Genomic DNA, 22,502 nt, shown 5'->3' with positions numbered 1-22,502 from the left:
ATGCAGCCTTATAATAAACAGTGGTATTAAACAGTGGTCTCAGCGCCCTCCAGTGGATGACTCAAGGATAGCAAACAACACAAACAGGCAGCGATGTGAAGAATGGCATGACTTTATTGTGTCCACAGCTCAATGTAAGACATATGGAAGTTGATGTGGTTATAAACATGCCAGACAACCACTATAAGGTCCCCTATCAAGCCAAGTGCTCCTTCCCGCTGGAGGAAGACATTAAAAACCAGAGGACGTCCATTTATCTGCATACAGGAGCCATGCCTTCTCTTAGATCTCTAAACCTTTTTTTAGTGATTGTTGTCGCAGATGCTATGACTATATACAGTGTGTACAATAGTGATGTCATGTACAAAAAGAGGAAGAAACCTTTACAAATATTTGCATAATAAAAACAAACGTCTGCTCTTAAAAACAATGTGAAAAAAAACAAGGAACATATCCAGTTATTAAAAAATCCCCTCCCCCTGATAAGGTTTAATGTGGTAGGTCCAATGAAAGGAAACTTTGGGAACACATCAGGGGCACATGCATCGACGGTTACATCTCCAGGATAATATCCGATCGCTGTCTCACGCTCTCAGGGCCACTCCTCAAAGACGTCCAAGTCTTTCACACTGTCAGATTAAAAAGGTGTAACAATCGCACACAAGAGGCCCTGTTACGACACACAGACTCTCATCTACGGCAGTTTACTGACACACCAGCCAGGGACCCAAATCGCTTACCCACTCTTAAGGTGACGACATTAAAGTGACATCAGAGTAGGCCAGAGGAAGTGAGGACACTCCCTCTGAGACGAGGCCTCCGGGCGGAAGGTTAAAGCAGCTTTAGAAGCCGCTTCAGGCCAAACTGTGTTTCAGGCACAGAAAGACTTTAGGCATCGTGTTTCTACTTCCCACTCCGCTGCTTGGAGAGTAGAGGGACATCGGGGGCAGAATATGGCAGTTTGAGGTACTTCGGGGGGGCCGGGGGCATAGAGCTGAGAGGTTTAAGAGTATCTCTACAGTTTCCTCCTTTTACGCGTCTTTGTACAACGTCTTCCTTCCTCGCATGAACAGTCAAGAAGTGAGCAATAAATACTCTGCACTCTGGCACTCTCTAACAAATATGGTGTGCAAATGAATGAAGGGAAGAGAGGAGAGAAAGCCACTTAGAAATGAGATTGAAGCATTCTTAACCCCAGCCCTTGCTTGCACGATAAATCTTAAAACTGTATGAGAAAGAAACTGATTGATACAGTTTGAAAAAAAATTATACAATATATAAAGAGCAAATGCAGTGAGGAAGAAGATTGTTTTTTTGTCTTTATCACTCGTTGGCAGCTGTTGGGAGGACAAATGAGAAATGATGGGACCAGTGGTGGCAGGAGTTCATCCCTGTCGACCCTGTCGGCTGTTTACATACTGGGTGATAATCATGTTCACTGAAGATGAGTCAGTATAAAATCCTACAAAATCAAGATTTTCAAAGTCGTAGATCCTCAACTATCACAAGAGAAGTTTGTGTTTTAAAACAGATAGAGGAGTAGAGAGTAGATGCAAGCATAGCCAGAAATAGGAGGCTAACCGATTTGTCAGACTAGAAAAACAAACAGATTCTGTTTTTTTTCTGTGTTTTTACAATATCACCAGCACATTACTGGAGTAAACCACTGGCTATGACGATGGTGTTTTCTGCACAGACTTGCCCTAAAACTGATTTTCAATTCATTATTCACCCATGCATATCTCTCTTAGTTTCTCAGGGCTGGTATTTGATCCATGAATGACAATATGGCTGAACTCTAAAGAAAAAGAAACATTCAAGGCCATTTTTATAGTTGAGGAATTGAATGTGTGTGTTTTTTCTACCGAGCACCTTTGAGAATATTTAACACCGGGATGGCACTGAGGCAGAAAGCAGTAGATGCTGCCATCTAGAGGATTCTTTACTGAACTGCATGATTTGGCCAAACTGATAGTCCTCCATTTCATGCACAATCAATGAGACAGCTTCCTTAAATCCAATTTTCACATATAGAAAATAAAGTGCATTTTTTTTTAAAATTTGTTTTGCTGTTGTCAAGTGACGACCCTGCATTTGAGGAAATCAGACCGTTTTACATCTGAGCTGAAATTTTCTTTCTGAAAATGAAGCACGTTAGAAGAAAATCAGTGAGCACCAAAATAGTTAAAGTTAAGGTGGGTGGAGTCAAACAAAACAATTGGTGGATAGGCCATGATCGGGAGGATTATACGTAATTATACTATTCTGGTTACCATGCACTTGCAGATCCAAAAGCAGCGAATCTGGGACAAACTTGGGGCAGGGAAGAGAATAATCAATAATCGTGTTTCCCTGACATGATCATCATCACAGCTTCCTATGAGAGCAGGTTAATTGTCTTTCCAATGTTGTGATAGCTGGGCAAAGCCAACCCTTCGTCCATAAGCACTCTCTCCGTCGATCTTTTACATGTAACTCTGTAACTGCTCACTGAGCACACAGTAGAGTTCACGATTGAGTCTTTAAAGTCTCATCGGGACTGCACTCGCTGTGTCAGCCGTAAGAATAAAGAGTCCGTGGCTCCACACAGCTTGACTGACATTCTCGTGTTGTCCTCAGAGTGTGGCCTGCAGAGTGGGATCCAGAAGGCCTTCCCGCTCCGGAGACTCGATGTAGTTGGCCGACTCCTGCAGCTTCAGCAGCATCGCCATCTGCAGGACACACAGAGGCAGTGAGTCAGACGTTAACAGACATGATAGGATTTGAATGCATCTCACTGGTGTGCACTTGTTATGGCAAACTGAACATTAATTTTGTTATCCAATTAATCTGTCAAATGTTTTAATGATTACTAAGTTAAACATTTGGTTTACATTTGACAGAAAACTGCCCCCTGCTAGTTGAGATGCAAATCATCTTTGACTCATGTTGTCGTGTCTTCTTTCTGGTAGGTATGTTGTGTCTGGTGAAGGTTTGCACCTTGTGCACCTATGTATTCATTTATGGTGAAAACAGACACTGTTGTGGACTTTCTGTGAGCTATTGAAATTCAGGGAGAACCCATGTAGACAACAAAAGTTAAATCCTTGTTAAGGTTATCAAACTGATGTTTTGTTTACTTTCAACCGTCTATGTATGTACTGTAGTGCTTTCTGGTGCTGCTGATTCTACATGTGCTTTTCTTCAGACATTTTGTGTAAAGTTCAGTCAGTATTTCCGTCTGTGCTGTGGTTAGACAACACAATTTCACTTCTCTCTTCCTGTATCACTACCACTAAACAGGAAAACCAAAAGCACGCTAACTGAATTATCTGCCCTACACTAGTCGCACATCTCATGATAGACTCACCAGTGGGTCGGACTCCAGCGTGCTGGGCGGAGGCGTATCTTTGGGCGGCTTCTTTTCCTCACTGAGAGCACCTATGCTGGGCGGAGGTAGGTGAAAGAGTTTGGACTGGTCTTGCTGTGCGTCGGGCCACGGGAGGGTGCCTCTCACCCACTCCACCGGATCCTCCCATGCCGACTTCTGCCCGTGGACCTGAGGGAACAGATAGAAATGTATGTAAAAACCTGTGAAGTGCGGAGGAGTTTGACTCTTGCTGTTGAAACTTTGGAGGATGACTGGGCTCACCTTGATTCCATCTCTGGCTCCCTCTTGCAAGTATGGAATGATGGAGTGATTCCACAGATCTATAAACCACTGCCTGAACTCAGCCACTGTCACTGGGCACGATAGGAAGAAGCAGGGACCTGGAGGAGGCAAAACTTCGCTTTAACTGCCATTCTGAGTCATACAGAACCCAACTATCCCCACTGTTTTCTACCTTAACTGGGTTCACTGTCTCTCACCTATGAGGAAGTCTGAAGTGCTGTGTTTCTCCAGAAACGTGTGGAGGTTGTACCAGAGCTGAGGGATCCAGTCGAGAACACGGAGGAGAGTTTGGTGACGTGCTGAGTCCTGCTCCTTCTCCTGGTAGGCCTCCACAGCTTTACGGTGCAGGTACCTCACCAGGAACCCATTCGCTGGTTCCACGTTGTTGGAGAACATCACCATCCTGTGACCACATGCCAGACATGTTCATTGCTGTTTGCTTTGTTTTGTATTTAATGGTGTGTCAGTCAGAAGCGGCCCTGTGAGCATGTTGCGGCTCAGTTCTCACCTGAAGCTGAGGTGCAGTCCGTGGTTGGACGACATCCTCACTGGCTGATTGGTTGTTCCAATGATGTACGGACTGAAACATCAACAGAGGAAATTATGTACTTTCATGAATCAAATGTTACATTCAGACTTTAGTGGAATATAATGACTGTTTAAATTGACTCACCATTTGTGATACTTGCAGGTGAGCGCTCCGTTAACTAGCTCAGTAATGGCTGCTGGATCACTGATGTCATCTATGATAACAACCAATGGCATCTCTCCTGCGGTCTCTCTGTCAATCTGATTGGCTAAGTTGGACAGATACAACTGCAACTCCTGTGAGGACAAACAAAGGTAAATATCTCTTCTGTGTGTATAGTTTAAACTAATGGCCTTTGAGAAATCTAAAGTCAGGTGTTACCTTCTGTGTCTGGCGGTGCATGTTGAAGGTGGAGGCGGCGCTGCGACCCAGGACACAGGTCTCCTGGTCGGCCTCAGATGAGTCCATCCGGCTGCGCTGCAGAAGGTGGTGGGCGAGACGCTGGGCTAGGTACGTCTTCCCTGTCCCACTGGGCCCGGACAGAACTAGACGCCGGTGCTTCAGCAGCAAACTGATGTAGTGCAGCATCATGGGCTTAGGAATCAGGGTCTCAAACACAAGTGAGTCCACGCATTTTTCTCTAAGACCTAGAGAGAAGAGAGAAAAATGGGTTTAAAGGGCGTACATTTTGATACAATGGATAATTAAAGCCGAATTGGTTCTCCGCTGCTTTGTTCATATGTGAAGGGAAAACTGCAGAGAAGGTCCCCAGGACAACAGCTCCTTTCTATCAAAGTTGACATAAAGTGAAACGAGTGGCTGCTTAAAAGTGAGTAAATAAACCCAATGAAGATGTTTGGTCATCAAAACTACAAGGATCCATTCTATTATCAGTTGTGGACATTCACTTACCTTTCAGGGTGACAATTATACGAGCGGAACCAGTGCTGAGACAACGATATGGTGAGGACTGAGGTTTGTCCCCCCCTATCACCCGCTGCACTCCCTGGGTCAGCTGGCACGTGTGCAGCGAATCACAGGACAGACCCAGACTGGCTGTCGGGTCCACTTGAGCTAGGTAGTCCTGAACAAAAGGGAAAAGTATTCATTCATTAATCTTCTATTTTAACACTAATATCCTCACAGTGACAATAAAGAGACAATAATTGACTTACTTTGAAGATCTTGGCGATAAGAGAGTCGAGACAGATCCAGTCTGTCTTCGTACTGACCAGCACTGAGCCCAAGTAATGCTCCTGTGGCTGTTTACTGACCTACAGAGACACAGAGAGGGAGAGAAACCATAAAACATTTATCTTTTCTCTCACTATTTTGGTAATTTGGGTAATTTTTAAATTTCTGCTCAAAAGTGTGATCTGCAAACTGTATTTTGAAAAGTGCTTTAATAAGTGTATTATTTTTATAATTATTACTATGTGGTGCGGATGCATATAAAGGTCTGGATCAGGTGGATTTAAATGTGGTGGGTTGGGGGGTTATGCTTTGCTAGGTGACGTTCTTGTTGTGCTGTGTTTACCTCTGCTTGATCTCCAATGCCGACCAGAACTCGCGCACACACCTCATCCCTTGAGGAAGACACACTCAACATGTCAACTGAGGACGTGTCTGAAAGAGAAGAGGAAACAAGGGATGAATTCAATATAACTTATTACTATTATTATTATTATGTGTGTGTGAGCTCAATGTTTAGCTCTTACCTGGATCTTTACAATCATTCAGACTGAGGCTGAAGGACTTGGTGAGGGGCATGCTCATTGGCTGCCTCAGTGAGGGTCCCAGGAGAGAGGCCAGTCCTGAAGGCTGGGAGGTGGAGGAGGTGGGACCAGAGCCTGGGACCTCACCTGTTTTCAAATGGTCGTTCTCCGCCTTCAGGTTCTCTACGGTCGACTAGAACATGAGCAGGGAAAAACTTTCAATTCAATTTATTGACACAAAAACTGCAATATCTCTCCAACAAATATTTTCAGTATATACTTTAATAGACATGCACATACAAACAAAACAAACCTGCATGTTGTTCATGGCATCTCTGAGCTGCTCCAACTGATGAGCAGAGTTTAAGGCCTCCAGTCGGATGTCCGTCAGTTCCCTCTCTTTCACCCAGAGTTCTGAGCGTAGATCTGTCACCGCTGCTTCCTCGTTCTCCCCCTCCTCTGTTGTCTCCATGATGCTGGAAGGGACAGGGTGTACTTATTAGGGTCAGACGGAAGTTAGAACTGTCTCCTTCCCTGCTGAGCTAGGAGCTGGAGTATGGTGTTTATCAGTACTTACACAGAGGAGGTGGCAGAGACGGAGGTTTTGAGGCCTGAAAACTGAAGCTCCCCTCCCTCTTCCCCCTCATGAAGCATCTTTGGGGAATTTGGAGCCGAGGAGTCAGGGGTGGCGATTTCCTCGATGTCTGAGTAGGTTTTGGAGCCTTTCTTGATGCTGAACGCCTTGTTGAAGGAGCTTCTCAACTACATGGAGACAGAGGAGCAGATGTACAGACTACTGAATAATATTCAATGGTTCAGTGTATTTATTCATGCAGCAAGAATGTTAGCATTCACAGATTGTTTTGCTCAAAGAGGTCTGTCACATTTCATGGACAGTTGGCTCATACGATTAAATTGAAGCAACTGCCCCGTGTTGCTGTTGCACGGCGGAGACGATCTACTAGACTGATTCCAAAAGATGTACTACTTATTTTCACAACCAAATTTAATGGACAGATTTCAGCAAGAATAATAATAAATGTATTTTCCCAAATTATCTCTTTAAAGCTCATTTTCTGCAAACAGGTCAAGGTTACAGTGCATGTTGTTGCAGATTAATTACCCCACTGCTGGGTGAGGAAGGGTTACATTGTAATATCTTACAGGATAAACTACATAACAGAGCACGGTGTAAATGAAGACAAATGGGAATAGCATTTAATAAACTGATGATTAAGCAGAGAAGTCCACCCTTAACTGGACATCATGTCTGCTGATGTCCAACTGTGCTGAATTATAGCCCCCCATTCAAATTCAATATTAACAGAACAGCTAGCCAATCAGTCGTCTAGGTGGTGAATCAACGGAGATGGAGGGACAGTTTAAAGTGGCCCATCATACCGTATAACAGAAATCTAAAGAGGCTTTACAATTACTACACTCATCCCAAGCACCTAAAACAGCCAAATATATGAAGTCGAAGAGACTGAACATAGACAAACATCAGGCAGTGAAAATATCATCTGTGCATTCATTCTTACCCAGCTCTTTTTCTTCTTCTTCTTGGTGTCTTGGTCCTTATAGCTGCCAACACTTGACAAACTGGTCAGGCTGTTGAGACTTGAGATGCTCTCACATGAGTTCTGACGTCGAATTTGCACATCTGGAAAAAATTAAATAAAGTCTACATCAAAACAAAGGGACAAATGTGCAGAGAGAGAGAATAGTATCAGTAGGTGAATCTCCAAACCTTTCTCGTTATCTGGATTGTTTAAAGCTACATGAATAACAGCCTGGGCCTCATCATTCCTGGTCTTCAAGTCTTCGATAGTCTCCCGCAGCTCCACCAGCTCAGAGTCCTGCACAGACATCAAATGAGTAATTGTCATAGAGTTCAGTTCAGGTGGATCCGTTTGTATCTGTTGGGAAAAGAGGAAAGAGGCAGACTTTTGCAAATTTTGTTTTCTTGCTTACATTTGTGTTAATGCATCCCTGTGATTTCCCCTGAGTATCCTGTGTCTGCTTAGCCTCCTGATATACTTCTACTACTAATAATTATATTATGTTGTTGAATTTTGAAAAAAAGAAGTGGTTTTCCATGATGTTTTACTCAAGTACAAAAAATTGGGGCCTGATCTCTTAAATGATGTTTGCAGTTCACAAGGACAAAGAGTTCAGGACAGCAGCGCCTCACTGTGCTGCCCATTGTGTCCTAAAGCTGCTATAAATGGAGCCACCCGGCCCATCTCCTCAAGGTTAAAGAGCCTGTGCTCCGGGCAGAGCTGCACAGGTCAGTGCGCTGGCACAAACAACAAAGACTTTTTTCTGGAGTGGTCTAGACGGGGCTTTCAGTGGGAGCAGCAAAGCATGAAGCTCGGAGAAGGACCCCTCGCACACTTTGTGCACACACTCGCACAGACCACTGCCTCAAGCACTGATGGGTTTATTCGCACCAAAACTGATACCAAAGGCCGGAGAATGCAGGAATGTTGTTTGCTGCGAGTGCACGTGCAAACTCAGTGTACTTTGAGCTTATCCATCACTAATTGATTTTCTGTACCCTTCTCACATGAGTTTTGTATGTGGAACTGCAGTGGGCCCCTCGTGTATATATATTTTATATTTAGCTCCTCACTGCAGACTGTGAACAAAGTCACTAACACTCTTAGCGCTCGGCTCACAACATTGGCACAGCGGTGGAATGCATCTGGAAGTCAGGTTTGTATTTGGAGTGTGGAGGTGATGGATGACGTTACCTTCTGCTCGTGGCTCACTGACAGACTCTGGAGCCGAGTGGTCATCAATGTCAAACTTTGCTCAAAGGCGGCCACCAGATTTGCCTGTTTGGAAAGAGAAGAAACATGAGCTGAGGACTAAAGACACAGGCAGAAGTTTATTTTTTTTACGTAATTGTCTATGACAGGAAATAAACAAGATATACATCTACTAGTACATTTAATTGTTCGTCATTTTTGAAAAAGCAGCGAGACTATGACTAACTAGAACTTCACATACATTCAAACTGACTTTAAATTTGGCTTATTCATTGTATATAAGCTCAATAATAAAAGCTCAATAACACACAAAGGCTGAAGAATAATCTTTCTGTGAAAAATTCACCTCCCTCATTTCTCTCTCTCACAAAGGAAATTACTTTCCACGTTTTACTTTGCAGAACATAATTATACATTTACAAAATAAGTAATTAATCCAGTTATGCTGTGATGGTTGCATCAGTTCTGCTTATTCGTTAATGTCGCAGAATAAGGTCACAGAGAATGAAAAAAATCCAATAGGAAGGAACACTCACACATATGCATACAAGTACAACCACGACGCACCCACACACTTGATTGAGTGCACTGCATAATGCCTGTGCTTTATTCATGCACTTGCACCAATGAAAATGCTGACAGTATGTCATTCAGAAACAACCTTGTAGAGCACAAAGAGAGGGCGAGGCCACTGTGTGTGTGTTCCCCAAGCTAAGTAGCTTGGGGAAAGGTTCAGGAGGAGGTTAGCTTTCTTCAGGCCCTGCAAGGATAAGAAATGTGCTGAGACGACGCAGAAATGATTTATAACTGACAAACCACAGCTCGGATATTTAGTCACTCTCTGCCTCTCTTTTCAATGAAGACTCCAATCAAATACACAAATGTATAAGATAGTGGAAGGTAAAGTATTAAGCTCCGAATCCACTGACTTGCATTAAAATAAATAATGTGCTGTCATGGACTAACCTAAGCTGAAAGAGGTTTAATGTACTTTGCAGTTCTTGGTTGTTTTTAATCAAAATAAACCCTTTTTAACCTGTAAAGAAACCAAAAGGACCACAAAGCAAAATGCAGCCTGACACTGCTCCTCCTTTGCCTGCTATCTCATGTCCGACACCAATTGTGTCTCTATGAGTGTCAGTTACCTCAGCCTCGGGGCAAGTGTCACTGAAGTAGTCTGCTCATCAAGATGAATGACAAGTATTGGGGTGTAAAATTAGAGGGAGGGGGTACTGCTAATACTTCAGTTACCTCAGGGTAAAAGGTCACATTTTTAAAATGATGAAGATGTCACTCAAATAACTTCCTTATTGGCCATTTTTCTTTAAGAGTTTAAATGCAGTTGGGAATAAAATGTGTTTTTGGAAATATTTCCATCAGACATTAAGCTAAATTTAAACCTGAACATTTGAGGAAACCTACGACGAAAAATACAATATTAAGGCAGTTGATGCAAGTGAGGTGTGTCGTGTTATTTAATGATGTTAACAGAAAACGTACGTTTGCCGTCAGCTGTGTGGTCAGGTTTGACACCTTCTCCTGTGATGATTCCAGCTCTCTCCTCAGCTTGCGGATTTGCTGTGAGGAAAAAAAAGCGAATGTTTAACTATAAAATAACAAAGTTTACTAAAGACTCGGGCAGATGGCGTTAATGAGATGAGGGACAGATTTGTTCCCCCACAGTTGACAGGGATGCGGAATGAAAGGAAAGCAAATAAGGAGACAGAGGAGAAGGAGCAAGTGCAGGAGAGCAAACACTTACCTCTCCCTGAATCCTTTCCTCAGCCTTAGGAAGCAGGGGGAGAGTAAAAATCAAGATGTTAGATAAAACACGGGGAGAGAGAAGCGGAGAGGAGAGGACGAGGACGAAGGTGGAGGAGAGGATAGGAGAGGGAGGAGGAGAGCAGCGGAGACGAAGAGGAGGAGAGAAAGTAGAGAGGAAGAGGAGAGGTGTAATAAGTTGCAGAGCATACCAAGGGAGAAAGTCTTGTCTCTAGTGTGCACTGTGTGAAAGTTTGAAACAAGAAGATAGCATCACTTTACACACTAACAAACACACGCACACTCACACACACACACAGACAAACAGAATTGTGTCTACCTGATTATGCATGTTGCCCACACTCACTGACGAGTAGCTCGAGGAGGCGTTGGATGCCAGTGAGAGCACAGACCCATGAACTGGTAAAGAGACAATTCAGAAACATAAACATAAACATAAACCAACGAGAAGATGAAGTAGTAAATGAGGGCACCAAACAGAGTCACAGTTATTCAGCGGACTCACCTTCATCGGACTCCTTGTCTCTGAAGGATCCAGAGCGAACCATCCCCATGCTGCGTGGACGCTCAGCCAGCGACAGCGTGCTGCCCAGTGGAGACGCTGCGTACAGCTCCAGAGAGGCATCGTGTGTTGGGATGCTGTTGGATCGAGTCATCCTCGGAGGTCCGCCCACGGGGCTGGGTATTACTGAGAAACCAGAGGGTCAAGGGAAAAAGAGTTCTGACTAGTTAATACTCGTCCTTGCCCTTTCACACATCACACAGGTCACTACAGAAATCTTTATGCTCCCTAAATAATCCCATTAATGAGGGACCATAGAGATTCCAAGATGGGAATACTATTCTGCTTGTTTCTTCTTCTTCTTTGCCTTTTAAATGTCGTATTGCTATATATTTCTGACTGGTGACACTTGGTGAAGACTGCACCAAGTCACTTGTAGTTTTAAAGCTATGGTGTTGACATCACAGTTGGCGTGTGGAATGACCAACTCCTCAAGAACAACAGCAGCTCTACCGATGTTATACATAATGTTAAAGAAATGCATTATTCTACTCAGTGTACTTTGGAGTGTGTATATGTGCATGCTCACCCATACTGGTCTTAGAGGTGCGGGGCAGGGAGGTGGGGGAAGACATCGATGTAAGAGTGAGCGAGTCGGTCATACTGAGAATAGAATGAGAGTGTCTCCTCTCTCCTTTCTCCTTCCCTTCCTCCTCAACCTGGGAGACACAGCTGAAACCACACAGTCGGAGGACACCATCAGTGATGTTGAGGTAAATTGAATACAGAAACAGAAAATCCTCCAAACATAAACAATTTATTTTTTATTTTTGTGCATAAAAAAACTAGAAAGGTTTTAAACATGCATTTGTTTTATACATTTAGACCTGAGTTACAGCTGCAAGAATTAATTGATTGATTAGTTAAACCTTAAATTTTATGAAAATCTATTAAATCTTTCACAGTCATTTTCAAGCATGAATGACAAACATTTGTTTATTCCGGTATTTAAAATGTGAAACTTTACTGTTTTCTTGTTTGTCATATCATTTTCATGACAGTAAACTGAATAAATCTGGTATTTAACTGTTGGTCAGAAAATAATGAAATCTGATGATTTTACTGTTTTCTTATAATGAAGTGAACACTGACATCTCAATATGGTGATATTATTAGACATTTACATGGTACTGCAGACCAGCCAATATCTGAGTGGAAACACTCCAGATGTTGCAAGTACGTTATAAAGGAGATACAATATTTGGGGGATTAAGCCCAGATTTTAGAATACAAGTAAAAGGACGGATGTGTACGGACCCTGCAGGCAGGATTAACACAGTCTGTCAATCAGAATAGATCTTATCAATGGCAGCTGTGTGAGGGTGCAGGTTAAGCTATGTGCCAAAATTGCAGTGACAATCACCGTAAGATTGTGTATGAAGCCTGTAGCTGCGTGTGTGTGTGTGTGCACGTGTCAACTTACCTTAGACCTTTCTTTGGCAGCGTGTTTCTGTCTCTCTGAGAGCTGCAGAGATTAAACAACGTTATTATTTAACCAGTGGTGCAGTGAGTTATTAAACTCTCAAGAGCAGGCAGCGGGCACAAAGCAGCACAGTGAGACAGCTGTGTCAGCCAGTAATTATGTATTCAGTGAGCAGGGCCCGTTCAACACTGATAATAGTCCTGCAGTAATAACAGCCTAGAGACCCCTCAGAATGTAAGTATGCGTGTGTGTGTGTGTGTATTGAGTGTGCGTTCATGCCATTGCCTTTATTTGTGGTTTGAGTTCTATTTTTGTCTAAGCCAAATAATATGCGACAAATGAGCCACCAAGTAATTATGTTTCTTAATATTTTAGGGAATAATTAACATCTCATATTGTACATTCTGTCCTCAGTTTTTAGATTAACTCCCCCCCCCCACACACATGTGTAGTCTTGCCTCAAAAATATTCTTTATTCTAAATAAGTAATAGTAAATAGTATTCTATTATACTAAAAATATTCTATATTCTCTATATATGATTCATCTTAAAAATCGTACTAATTGCTTACATTTTTGGGGGGTTTTCTTTGGAAGTGTAATTACTTTTAGTTCTTTGCTCTTCATAATCACCACTGCCTACAATACCTTTTTCGGGTAACAAAATACACATGTTGATACCATGTGTATATACTAAGATGTCAAAGCTTCTCTCCTGGACCACTCCTGCCTTCCCTGAACAATGAATGAAATAGATGTAGTTCTTCAGATAACCAGTAGGTGGAGCTACATGACAGAATAGAAGAACCCTGGATGACAGAAACTATACAACTATATGTATAATTAAAGCTTATCTTTCAGCAGAATTGAACTCACTTGTCTGTGAGAGTCAGTGAGACTTTACTTCCAGAGCTCCAGCTGGGAGGAGGGCCTCTATCTTCCTGTCTCTCTTTGTCTCTGGACTCTAAGGTGGTGTAGCCTCGCACCAAGCTCTCCCTCTCCCTATTCTTCCCTCTTCCCTGGGGCTCAGGAGCCAGACTCATCTGCAGCGGCAACGACTCCATGCTCCGATGTAGCCCAGACAGACGGGGGTAGAGCAGGGGAGAAGTGCTCCCCCTGCCCCCTTCCACCCCGAGAGAAGAGACCTGCCTCGGGCCCAGCCCCATCCCGGAGCTCGAGAAGCAGGCCGAGGAGTTCACATTGAGTAACGGGGCCGGGCTGGGAGTGAGGCCGGGGCTGCCTGCTGAGCTCACCAGGTCCTGGAGCTTAGAGTAGGGGGGGATCTTTGGGGGCAGTGAGTCTTGAATTCCCATATCCAGGCTGTTGGAGTTGAGCTTGTCGAGATGGGCCATGGATGGAGGCTTAGCGAGGCTGCGTACTCCAGATAATCTAAAAAATATCAGACAACATTGAAGTAAATCCATATTCTTATTATTTTGAAAGTGTGTGCGTTCATTTTGAAATTCTTGCTTGTATATATTTATATTGAAGTGTATAACATTGGTACCTGTGTGTGTTGGGTGAGGGCAGATCTACGCCCTTGCCACTGCTGGGGGGTCTCAGGCCTTGAAGCTTCACTCCGTTCTCTGAGGGGGTCTGAGCCGGGCTGCCCTTCAGAGACCCACCTCCACACTCAGAGTCAGAGACCACCGCTTTAGCTTTGGCTCGCTCTTTCTCCTTCTCTCGGTCTGTTTGATTGACAGGACTAGGACTTAGAATCCCACGGCTCCCTCCTTTAGTCAACCCTACTCCAGAACCAGGCTCCTTGAGCCTCGAGCCCTGAGGTGCTGTTGAGGAGGGTTTGATTAGTCCACATCCTGTGTCCATGGTGGTGCTTACTGGCCGTGCGGAGCTCGGCCGGGTTAGAGTCAGTGTGCTTGTCTTGGCAGGACGAGGCAGAGAGCGGTACTGGAGAGACGTCCTGGCATTTGGGGACAGAAAACTACTGTGATCGTTGCTTGAAACATCTAGACTTGTCTTCCGTCCTCCACCACCACCACCACCACCAGCCACGGGTTTGACAGGAATACCAGATGTTTTGGGAACCTTCCCAACAGTTAAAGAGCCGCCGGGTATGGAACTGCCACCTGTACTCATCATAGCAGACGCACCGACATGGTTTGTCCCGTTAGGGGCGACTGTGGTTTGCTTCTTGAAGCCAAAGTTTCCACCTGTTGAGGGCCTGACCAGGCCAGATGGTGGTTTACGCTGTTCACCAACACCAGTGCCATTCCTTTGATCTTTACCAGCATCAGAGGAGGAGCGCTGAAGACCTGAAGTCTTCACTGCCAACCTGGACTTATCCATGGGCTTCCCATCTGATCGGACTGTACCTGAAGAGATAGAGAAAAAACAATGACTGATGAGCAGCATGAACAAACTAATGCCTGAACAGTCAGTTTCATGTAGCGAGAGAGACTAACCAAGCCATATTAGGACATGATAACTAATCTGAACACCTACAAGGTCAGACTGTCAGCTGATAAAGCAAATCCGAACACAGTGTGTAGACCACGCAAACGCACACACACACACACAGGCGCGCACACACACACACACACTTATCATGCAGTTACTCCCCTTTTCCATCCCAATGAACAAAAATAGTTTTTTCCCTCTGGTTTTCCGCTAAGTGCACGTCTGCGTGTCACAGCTGTGGAGTGCTGGGATTAACATGTGGAATATGGCTGTGGAAAACCGGTGCTCACGTTCACGAAGCGTGTCTGTGGGCACAAAACGCCATGAAACACAGTGTGGTTAAACTTCTCCTCTTTTGAAGACTCTTTGGAGACAGAGGGTGGAGTGAGAGATGACTCGGTGGAACGGCAGTGATTTTTTTTCCCCAAGTGGCAAATTAATTGAATTTGTTTGGAAGTCATTATGAGAGAAAGCAGCAGTCTACTAGACACATGTGCACTGTATGCACCACCCACACAAGTGCAAGTCCACGCTACCCACGCTCTTAATTTGTATGTAATGGGAGGTTTATATACAAGGCATTAACAGAGTCAAAGAGCTGCTGTTGAATGAGACCCACCGGCGGGCCGCCTGGGGACATCTGGAGTCACTTACGGGTATTTATAAACCCGCAAAAGACACATAGACACGAGACACGTATATACCACACACACTCACAGTTACTTGTGATCAGATCGTACAGGAATGTGACACCGACAACACATTACGCTCACAGTTCTTTCCTGAATGTGAAAATTGAGTTAACGTGTCAAGTCATAAACTCAATCCATCGTAAAACCGCAACACTGCTCGGTCCAAGAACGTTAGGCTGACACACAAACTCTGTTTGTCAGTGACTTATACTGATTCCAGGCGTTTGTGTATTAATTGTGACATAAACATAGACTGATTTACAGACACCGGCTGTGGAGACACACACAGGCGCGTGTAGAAGAGACCGTGAATCACGACACCGCTCGACACGAGGGGCCTGCGTGGCTGACAGTGAGAAATCCTTCGTATAAAAATAATTGCTGACATCTTTTTAAGGAAAATGGCCCATTTCACATCAAGTCTTCTTCTATATAGGGCGACAGTGGGCGAGAGCAGCGGAAGGAGGAAAGTTGGAGTGAAGATGCAACTAGCTGCCGCATTTCTGACATCGTCTCCCATCGACCATCAAAATGAGAGTTTATAGTTGTGTTAGTAGAGATATATCGACAGTATCAATGTTAAGTGCATAACATTAAACATTAAGTCAATATTGTATCTTATAAGATTGAGGCAAATTGAGGTGCAGCTATTATTGTGTTCTGAATTAGTACAACACAATAAAATCAGGTAGTCCATAAAAGGAAAATTGACTTGATTGACCACTTTCTATAACAGATAATTCCTTTATCAAGGAAGTGGTGTGCAAGTAATTGACCTGGTCAACTTCTCTTTATGGAACTTATGATGGGTCTGTTCCCCAATTTTTCAATTTGTAGCTTCAGTTATTAACAGAGTAACTGTAAAAACAATCAATCATCATTATACACTAAAAGCAAACTGTGGTTGGTATATAGAACATTGTACGTACTATAGAATGTGTATTCTGCAGTGTTATTGAACTGCGACACAGTGCTCGTCTGTCGTTGACCTCTCTAACTGTCGAAGAATGTCAAACAGTCATTAAAATTCATGAGCTCCTCCTCATTGATGAGCTACGAGATCCAATCTCCACTCTACTTTCCCTTGACTTCATCATATGATTAATTAACCTCTGAAACTCTAATACGGTTCAAGCGGTTGACATCAGTAACAATAGCAGCGTGGCGCACACATCACAGGCCGCTTCACTTGTTTGGTGCGTATCTGTCACTTCAGCAGCTGGCAATGCAAACATGGTCCAAAGGAAAGAGGAGTGTTTACTCAGACACTGCCCAACTAGACTGGCACACAACAGCACAACTAATATCCTGTTGTTTTGGTTGTCTATATGTGCGTGTGTGTGTGTGTGTGTGTGTGTGTGTGTGTGTGTGTTCTTACGTAAACAGCACACAGATGGTGAGGTTTAAACGCAGCCGCACAATCCTCGCTATTGTGCTCTTTGTGTGTGAGTGTGTGTTTGTGAAGTGTGATGGGTGACACTGTTTAAGGTTGGCACAATCTCCGACCTGTCTGCACAGTGGACACACACACACATACATACAAACTATTAGCAACACAAACACTCACTTTCTCTGGGCCAGTTGCTTTGGGTACAAGGCCATTATCTAAGTGCTATAAATTGTCTCTGTCAGGCACAAAAATAAAGCTTGAGTAGAAAAAAAATCGCTTGGTCAGTGCTGTGTGTGTGTGAGAGAGAGTGTGTGTGCGTGTGTGTGTGTGTGTGGGTGGGTGTGTGTGAGGCTGGCAGGAAGGGAGTGGGTGGTGATGGGCGTTTGATACATGGCACCACTTTCTAAAGGCCCAGAGGGTAGGCTGCAGCTGTGGATGAATGTGTGGGACAAAGACAGTGAGTGTGTCTGTGAACGTGTGTGTGGGTGTATGACTGCCAGAAAGACGGGAATATTAAAAGACAGCCAGAGAAATGTGCGAGTCAGCTCAGGTTATGAAACCATTTCAAATAAAGCTATAGATTTTTACACTTGAACATGCTTGTGTATTTAGCTACTTTCAGACATGGACTAAATTTGAACATTTCATGAAATTTCAGTTGCTCCAGATATTATTTTTTTCCCTGCAAACCCTGAGTGTTCCAGACATTTTCCTTTTCATGTGAACGTGTCTGACCCAAACAATCTCCGGCTGCCTTCCTCATATGTAAATTGCCAACTGTTCAAATCTGAAAAGGTCTTCAGTGTGTGTTTCTCCACCTACCTGCCACTTTCAGGCCACTCTGAGAGGTGTGGGTGATCGGGGATGTGACTCCCACTGGTGGGTTTCTTCCTTTCCTCAACACGTTTCCTTGACCCAGGGTTTGAGGCTTCTTCAGTTCACCTCTACCTCCTTCCAGCCCCTCCCCGGGCTGCGGCCTCGTCTTTTTCCATTTATGGGCCGATTCGGACTTGAGACTTCCTGTGTTGTAGACGCTGCTGCCCTGGCTCTTGCAGCCGGGTTTGGCATCATCGGTGTCCCACGAAATGCCGCTCTCCACCAGAGATCGCTTCTCGGCATCTGTACGCATCTATGAAGGGACAGAGAGACAAGTTCTATGAGACAGTATTTTGACAGAATGTCTAAGTACTGAGTGTGTGAGATTAAACTTAAAGACATTGGAGATAACATATATTTGTGTTTCTTTGGTTGTCTACTTTACAGTTATGAATTTCTCTGCCTGTCTAATTTTAAGGTGACAGTATTTGTACTACAATCATGTCACCCTTGAAACCCCTCCTAACTAAGACAACTTTGTTTGACTTAAAATTTAGTTTCACTCTGCGTGATTCAGTGCATGTTATAGAATTGGCTTAGAAAACTGGGATGAATGATGGCGTGCAACAACTTACTGAATCTTTTATGAAAAAAAACACTGCATCCCTTATATTATGTACTTTAGTGTTTAGGTTATGTTATTAGGTTAGATATTAGGTTAGAGCCTCAGACTCCCTCTGAGCAGGAAAAACATGTCTGACACAGTCAACCTAAAAACCCATTCACTGATGTCTCATCTTCCCAGTCTAAATCCTATTGTGTGCTCTGGTTGAACACTTCAAACGAGAAGTGGACAGACACAGCAGGGGGAGGAACTGCCCACAAATACACACATATGTACTGTGCACAAAACACACACTGACCCCACATCTAAGATCAGACACAAAGACTCACACACACTTACTTGACTTACATACAGACAGCTCAGCCTTGAAACAATCCAATGAGAAAGAATGTCGATTGTGAAACTAAATGAAATGTGAAACCCATGGCTGAAGGTCTTCTGTGTGTTTATGAGTGGAATACATGCGAATACACATCATCTTTATAGGAAGAGTGTGTACGTGTTTATGGATGACTATAAGAGGACGCATACGACAAAAGTGGATTAAACACACCCACTGTGGGGGACTGACAGTTACACAATGCATCAGGAGGTGTCTATGTGTGTGTGTGTGTGCCAGTGCAGGACATTGCACCCAACATGCAGTTCCCATGAAAGCTCATATGCTGAATTCCTTTTTTATTAAAACCAATAGACCCCATGGGCAGGTTCACATCACACGAGGAGGTGGAGGTATGTGTGAGTGTGTGTCTCCTGTCTGACCAGACCCTGTTGATAAAACATTGTCATTTCCTCACACACATTCCCTGATTATTAAAACATGGGAGGGGGGGTGAGATACACATCTGGTCAGAAAGTCCCGACCAAACATGGATAACAAAGCAAACAGATGGACAATGAGACAGATAGTCAGACTCAAACACACATGCACTAAAGGACTAAGTGTATTAACTGCTGCAATTTGTCCAAATCCTTGTGGAAATGAGGAGATTCAGGTTTTTGCACCACCCACATGGACCACCACCACTTTCTGGCTGTAATTCTAACTTCCTTTCTCTCCAACATGTCTTCTTTGTGCGTCCTTTCTTCATTACCCTTCTCCCCCTCAACCTCATATGTCTGTTGAGCTTATTACTCAATACGTGGGAGGGGAGAGGAGAGGATGTTTAGCAAGTGGGAAATTAAAATCAACAGGAGACACAAAGACAAAGAGGGACCCACAAAGGGATAAGATTAGCTACCATCGGCGATAGAACGAGGAGCCATGTGTATTTGACGATAGCGGGTGCATTATGAGGTGATGGTGGGTTGCCATGGCAATGATGCCATGGGGGGTAATGGTTGCTATGACTCCTGCTTCTAGGCGTGGAGGGAGGCGCCCCGGTTCTTCCAGCTCGCTGGCCTGGATGCCGGACTGCAGATGGCCCTGTGTGTGTGGCTGTGTAACTGTGTGTGTGTGCAGATGGCCACACTCTAGACCTGTCCTCCAATATATATATATTTATATATATATGGAAGAAGACAAAGGCCCGGGCTCTCAGCATCCCTGTGCTTTGGTTGCCATGGTTACAGTGATTTCCCGTCTCCCCTCAAACTCCCTCTGTCTCTCGGCCTCTGAAATTCAACTGAATCAGTCATATAAACCACATGGTGGAGGTAGGACCTAAATCAGACACTTTCACACATACATACACACAGACGCACAAATACACACTCTGTCTGGACTCCCTAGAGCGTCAGATTGATCTCAAAGAAACTGGAGCAGAGCTGTAGACAGGATTTTAGAAGCGCTGAGGTCACGAGTCCCAAATCCTTCCACTCCCGCAGCAGATTTTTTAAGACCACAGTGTCGCAGTGCACTTCAGTGAATCAACACATTCACTCAGGACAGTTATTTCTAAAGCCAAATTTATCCTTCTGCGCCGAAGCTACGTCGTAGGTACGTATGTAGCCTGAGCACGGGTCCGAGCATTCATAGCTGCGTGTAGGTGTGTGTGAGTCACTCAACAATTACAGCGCCGAAAAACTAGTCGCAGTAGAGTTTGTATATGCCGGTGTAGAGTGTCTTCCGGTTCCTGGTCCGCTATTTAAAAATTCTCAGGCGTCTCTTTTTACTTCAGAACAAAAGTGAATGTTGCTAAGCCGGTTGTGTTGGAGTTTGAGCCAACACAACCATAGAGCAATTACTTTTTCTTAAAGAACTGCAACGAAGAAAAGAAAGACGTCGTCCGCGTTCGTTCCTTCAACTCAATTCAAAAATGGTGGCGAGTCTGCTGGAAATGCGTCGCTACCAGCAAGTGTGTGGCATGAACGCGCTTACACATCCGTGCAGATGTGATAGCATGGGTTTCAATAGAATACTGAATCAGGCAGAGTCCTGCTACATGCTGTGTGTGTGTGTATGTGTGTGTGTGTGTGTATGTGTGTGTGTGTGAGTGTGAGTGTTCCTGTGTGTCTTCTGAGCACTGTGTGTGTGTCACCTAAGTCAATGACAAATCAATGTTTCACTGGATAAAAGCTTCATCAATACTGTATCCAGCACACACGTCTGTCTGACTCGGTCAGTGTGTGTGTGTGTGTGTGTGTTTTGTTTTGCTCTTGTGCACCTCACTTACCACTATGGTTGAGTTCCTGTGGGAGCCGATGGGGGTGGTGGGAAGCGAGTTGAGAGTGGGACTGGTGTTGAACTCTTCGGAGCTCAGGTTGTCTGAGCCGTCACTGAGGCCGCTGCTGATGGAGCTGCTCTCATCCCAGCTACAAGAGACAATGACAGAGAAGAAGTGTCAGGCAACATATTAAAGTAGTGATTTCCACCCAGGGGTATTATTTGTACTGCGAAGCTGAATAATCCGTTCAAACAAATGGATACAAGTAATGGGTAATGGTTTAGTCAGAGGGATGCATTCAAATGACCACACAGACCTAAACGTTGACAGTTCAGTTGTGTGAAACCACTTCACTCTTTACTTAGGGTCACACGTTTGAAACGTGACAGGTGGTGTCAGAGAAGAGGTACTTGAGTTCATGTGATAGGACGGTGTTGGCATGTCTAAATAAAGATGGCACTCATGCATTGAAGGGTCACAACTAGGAGAAGGATGCAATGTCCATCTTAACACATACACCATTATTAGTTATAAAATGGCCACGTTCAAAACAAAAAGGGACAGGCCCTAAGACCCAAAGCAATCGAGCATGCAGCTGTGAGCCAAGTGTCTATGATGAAGGTGATGAACCCCTGCAAGCATGTGCAGTTGCCAACAATGTTCACTAACATCAACATGGATCACATAAACGTGCTCATACCCGAGAATATCTTAGAAAACCGAGCAATCTGTGTCAGATATCTCCCCGAGTCTGTTTAGTGCATGAAATACCCACCAGCTCAGTTACATCAGCCATGGGCTCCGTGTTGTCTCGTTTGTCTTTTGATTAAATATTCATAGACGCAGACCTCATTTAGAAAGCTGCCTGCTCTATATACCTAACTTTCACACTGTCGGAAACTTGGCAAACTGCAATTCAGAGCACTCTCGACATCATCTCAACCCACACACACAACCACACAAGCACATAAAAATAGCACTAAAGAACATATACACTGATGCATGCACCCACGAGTGCACGTAGGAGGAGAGTCTGAGCCAGGACTGTGAAGTCTGTCCACATGGCACATATCTTCTTCGTTCTATGTCTTTTTACCGCAAGCATTTATTTACTCTTGGATAATGGTGACACGGTTAAATATTAGCAATCCATGATGTTCATTGCTTTCCTGGATGCAGATTTAAACACTATTGTATGGTATCCGTGTATACTTGTTTTTTCTACTTCTGATTGACTGTTTATGTTTTTATTCAATTGTTTGGCTGCAACCCTGTTTACCCCTGAAACTCTTAAAAAGTGTTTTGTGGACTCAAACACTTCACCCACCCCTCCATCGGCATAGTGGTGAGTAGACATTGAGTGGATTTTCATTTTTCTGTGAACTATCCCTTTAAAGTGAGGATTCAAGTGTTTCAGTTATTGGTGGCATTTGGAGTTTGAAGCTATCTGACGACTCAACAGTATCAAATACTAAAGCTGCAGTAATGTGAGAGATCAGGTCATATTAACCTCAAGAAG

General features: G+C 44.0%; 1 protein-coding gene across 1 annotated transcript in view; it reads right to left on the bottom strand.

Annotated features, from left to right (window-relative positions):
- Positions 1–94: 94 nt before the first annotated feature.
- Positions 95–22,502, bottom strand: part of LOC133005418 (neuron navigator 1-like) — an 80,266-nt gene continuing 57,858 nt past the window's right edge. Inside the window, exons 7-33 of the mRNA XM_061075089.1 lie at positions 20,993–21,131; positions 17,759–18,065; positions 13,944–14,769; positions 13,313–13,825; positions 12,438–12,479; positions 11,544–11,686; positions 10,958–11,140; positions 10,799–10,851; positions 10,644–10,673; positions 10,433–10,456; positions 10,171–10,248; positions 8,653–8,736; positions 7,647–7,755; positions 7,438–7,559; positions 6,474–6,658; positions 6,210–6,372; positions 5,900–6,089; positions 5,719–5,807; positions 5,357–5,455; positions 5,094–5,265; positions 4,563–4,828; positions 4,326–4,477; positions 4,161–4,232; positions 3,850–4,055; positions 3,632–3,750; positions 3,350–3,538; positions 95–2,711 (exon numbers count right to left, since the gene is read on the bottom strand). Coding sequence (XP_060931072.1) covers positions 2,616–2,711; positions 3,350–3,538; positions 3,632–3,750; positions 3,850–4,055; positions 4,161–4,232; positions 4,326–4,477; positions 4,563–4,828; positions 5,094–5,265; positions 5,357–5,455; positions 5,719–5,807; positions 5,900–6,089; positions 6,210–6,372; positions 6,474–6,658; positions 7,438–7,559; positions 7,647–7,755; positions 8,653–8,736; positions 10,171–10,248; positions 10,433–10,456; positions 10,644–10,673; positions 10,799–10,851; positions 10,958–11,140; positions 11,544–11,686; positions 12,438–12,479; positions 13,313–13,825; positions 13,944–14,769; positions 17,759–18,065; positions 20,993–21,131 — 4,651 coding nt within the window. The 3' untranslated portion in view covers positions 95–2,615. The remainder of the gene's footprint in view (positions 2,712–3,349; positions 3,539–3,631; positions 3,751–3,849; positions 4,056–4,160; positions 4,233–4,325; positions 4,478–4,562; positions 4,829–5,093; positions 5,266–5,356; positions 5,456–5,718; positions 5,808–5,899; positions 6,090–6,209; positions 6,373–6,473; positions 6,659–7,437; positions 7,560–7,646; positions 7,756–8,652; positions 8,737–10,170; positions 10,249–10,432; positions 10,457–10,643; positions 10,674–10,798; positions 10,852–10,957; positions 11,141–11,543; positions 11,687–12,437; positions 12,480–13,312; positions 13,826–13,943; positions 14,770–17,758; positions 18,066–20,992; positions 21,132–22,502) is intronic.

Source organism: Limanda limanda, chromosome 7, assembly GCF_963576545.1.
Source record: "Limanda limanda chromosome 7, fLimLim1.1, whole genome shotgun sequence".
Taxonomy (NCBI): Eukaryota; Metazoa; Chordata; class Actinopteri; order Pleuronectiformes; family Pleuronectidae; genus Limanda; species Limanda limanda.
Note: the sequence above shows the minus strand (reverse complement) of the source record. Positions and strands in the feature narration are given on the sequence as shown.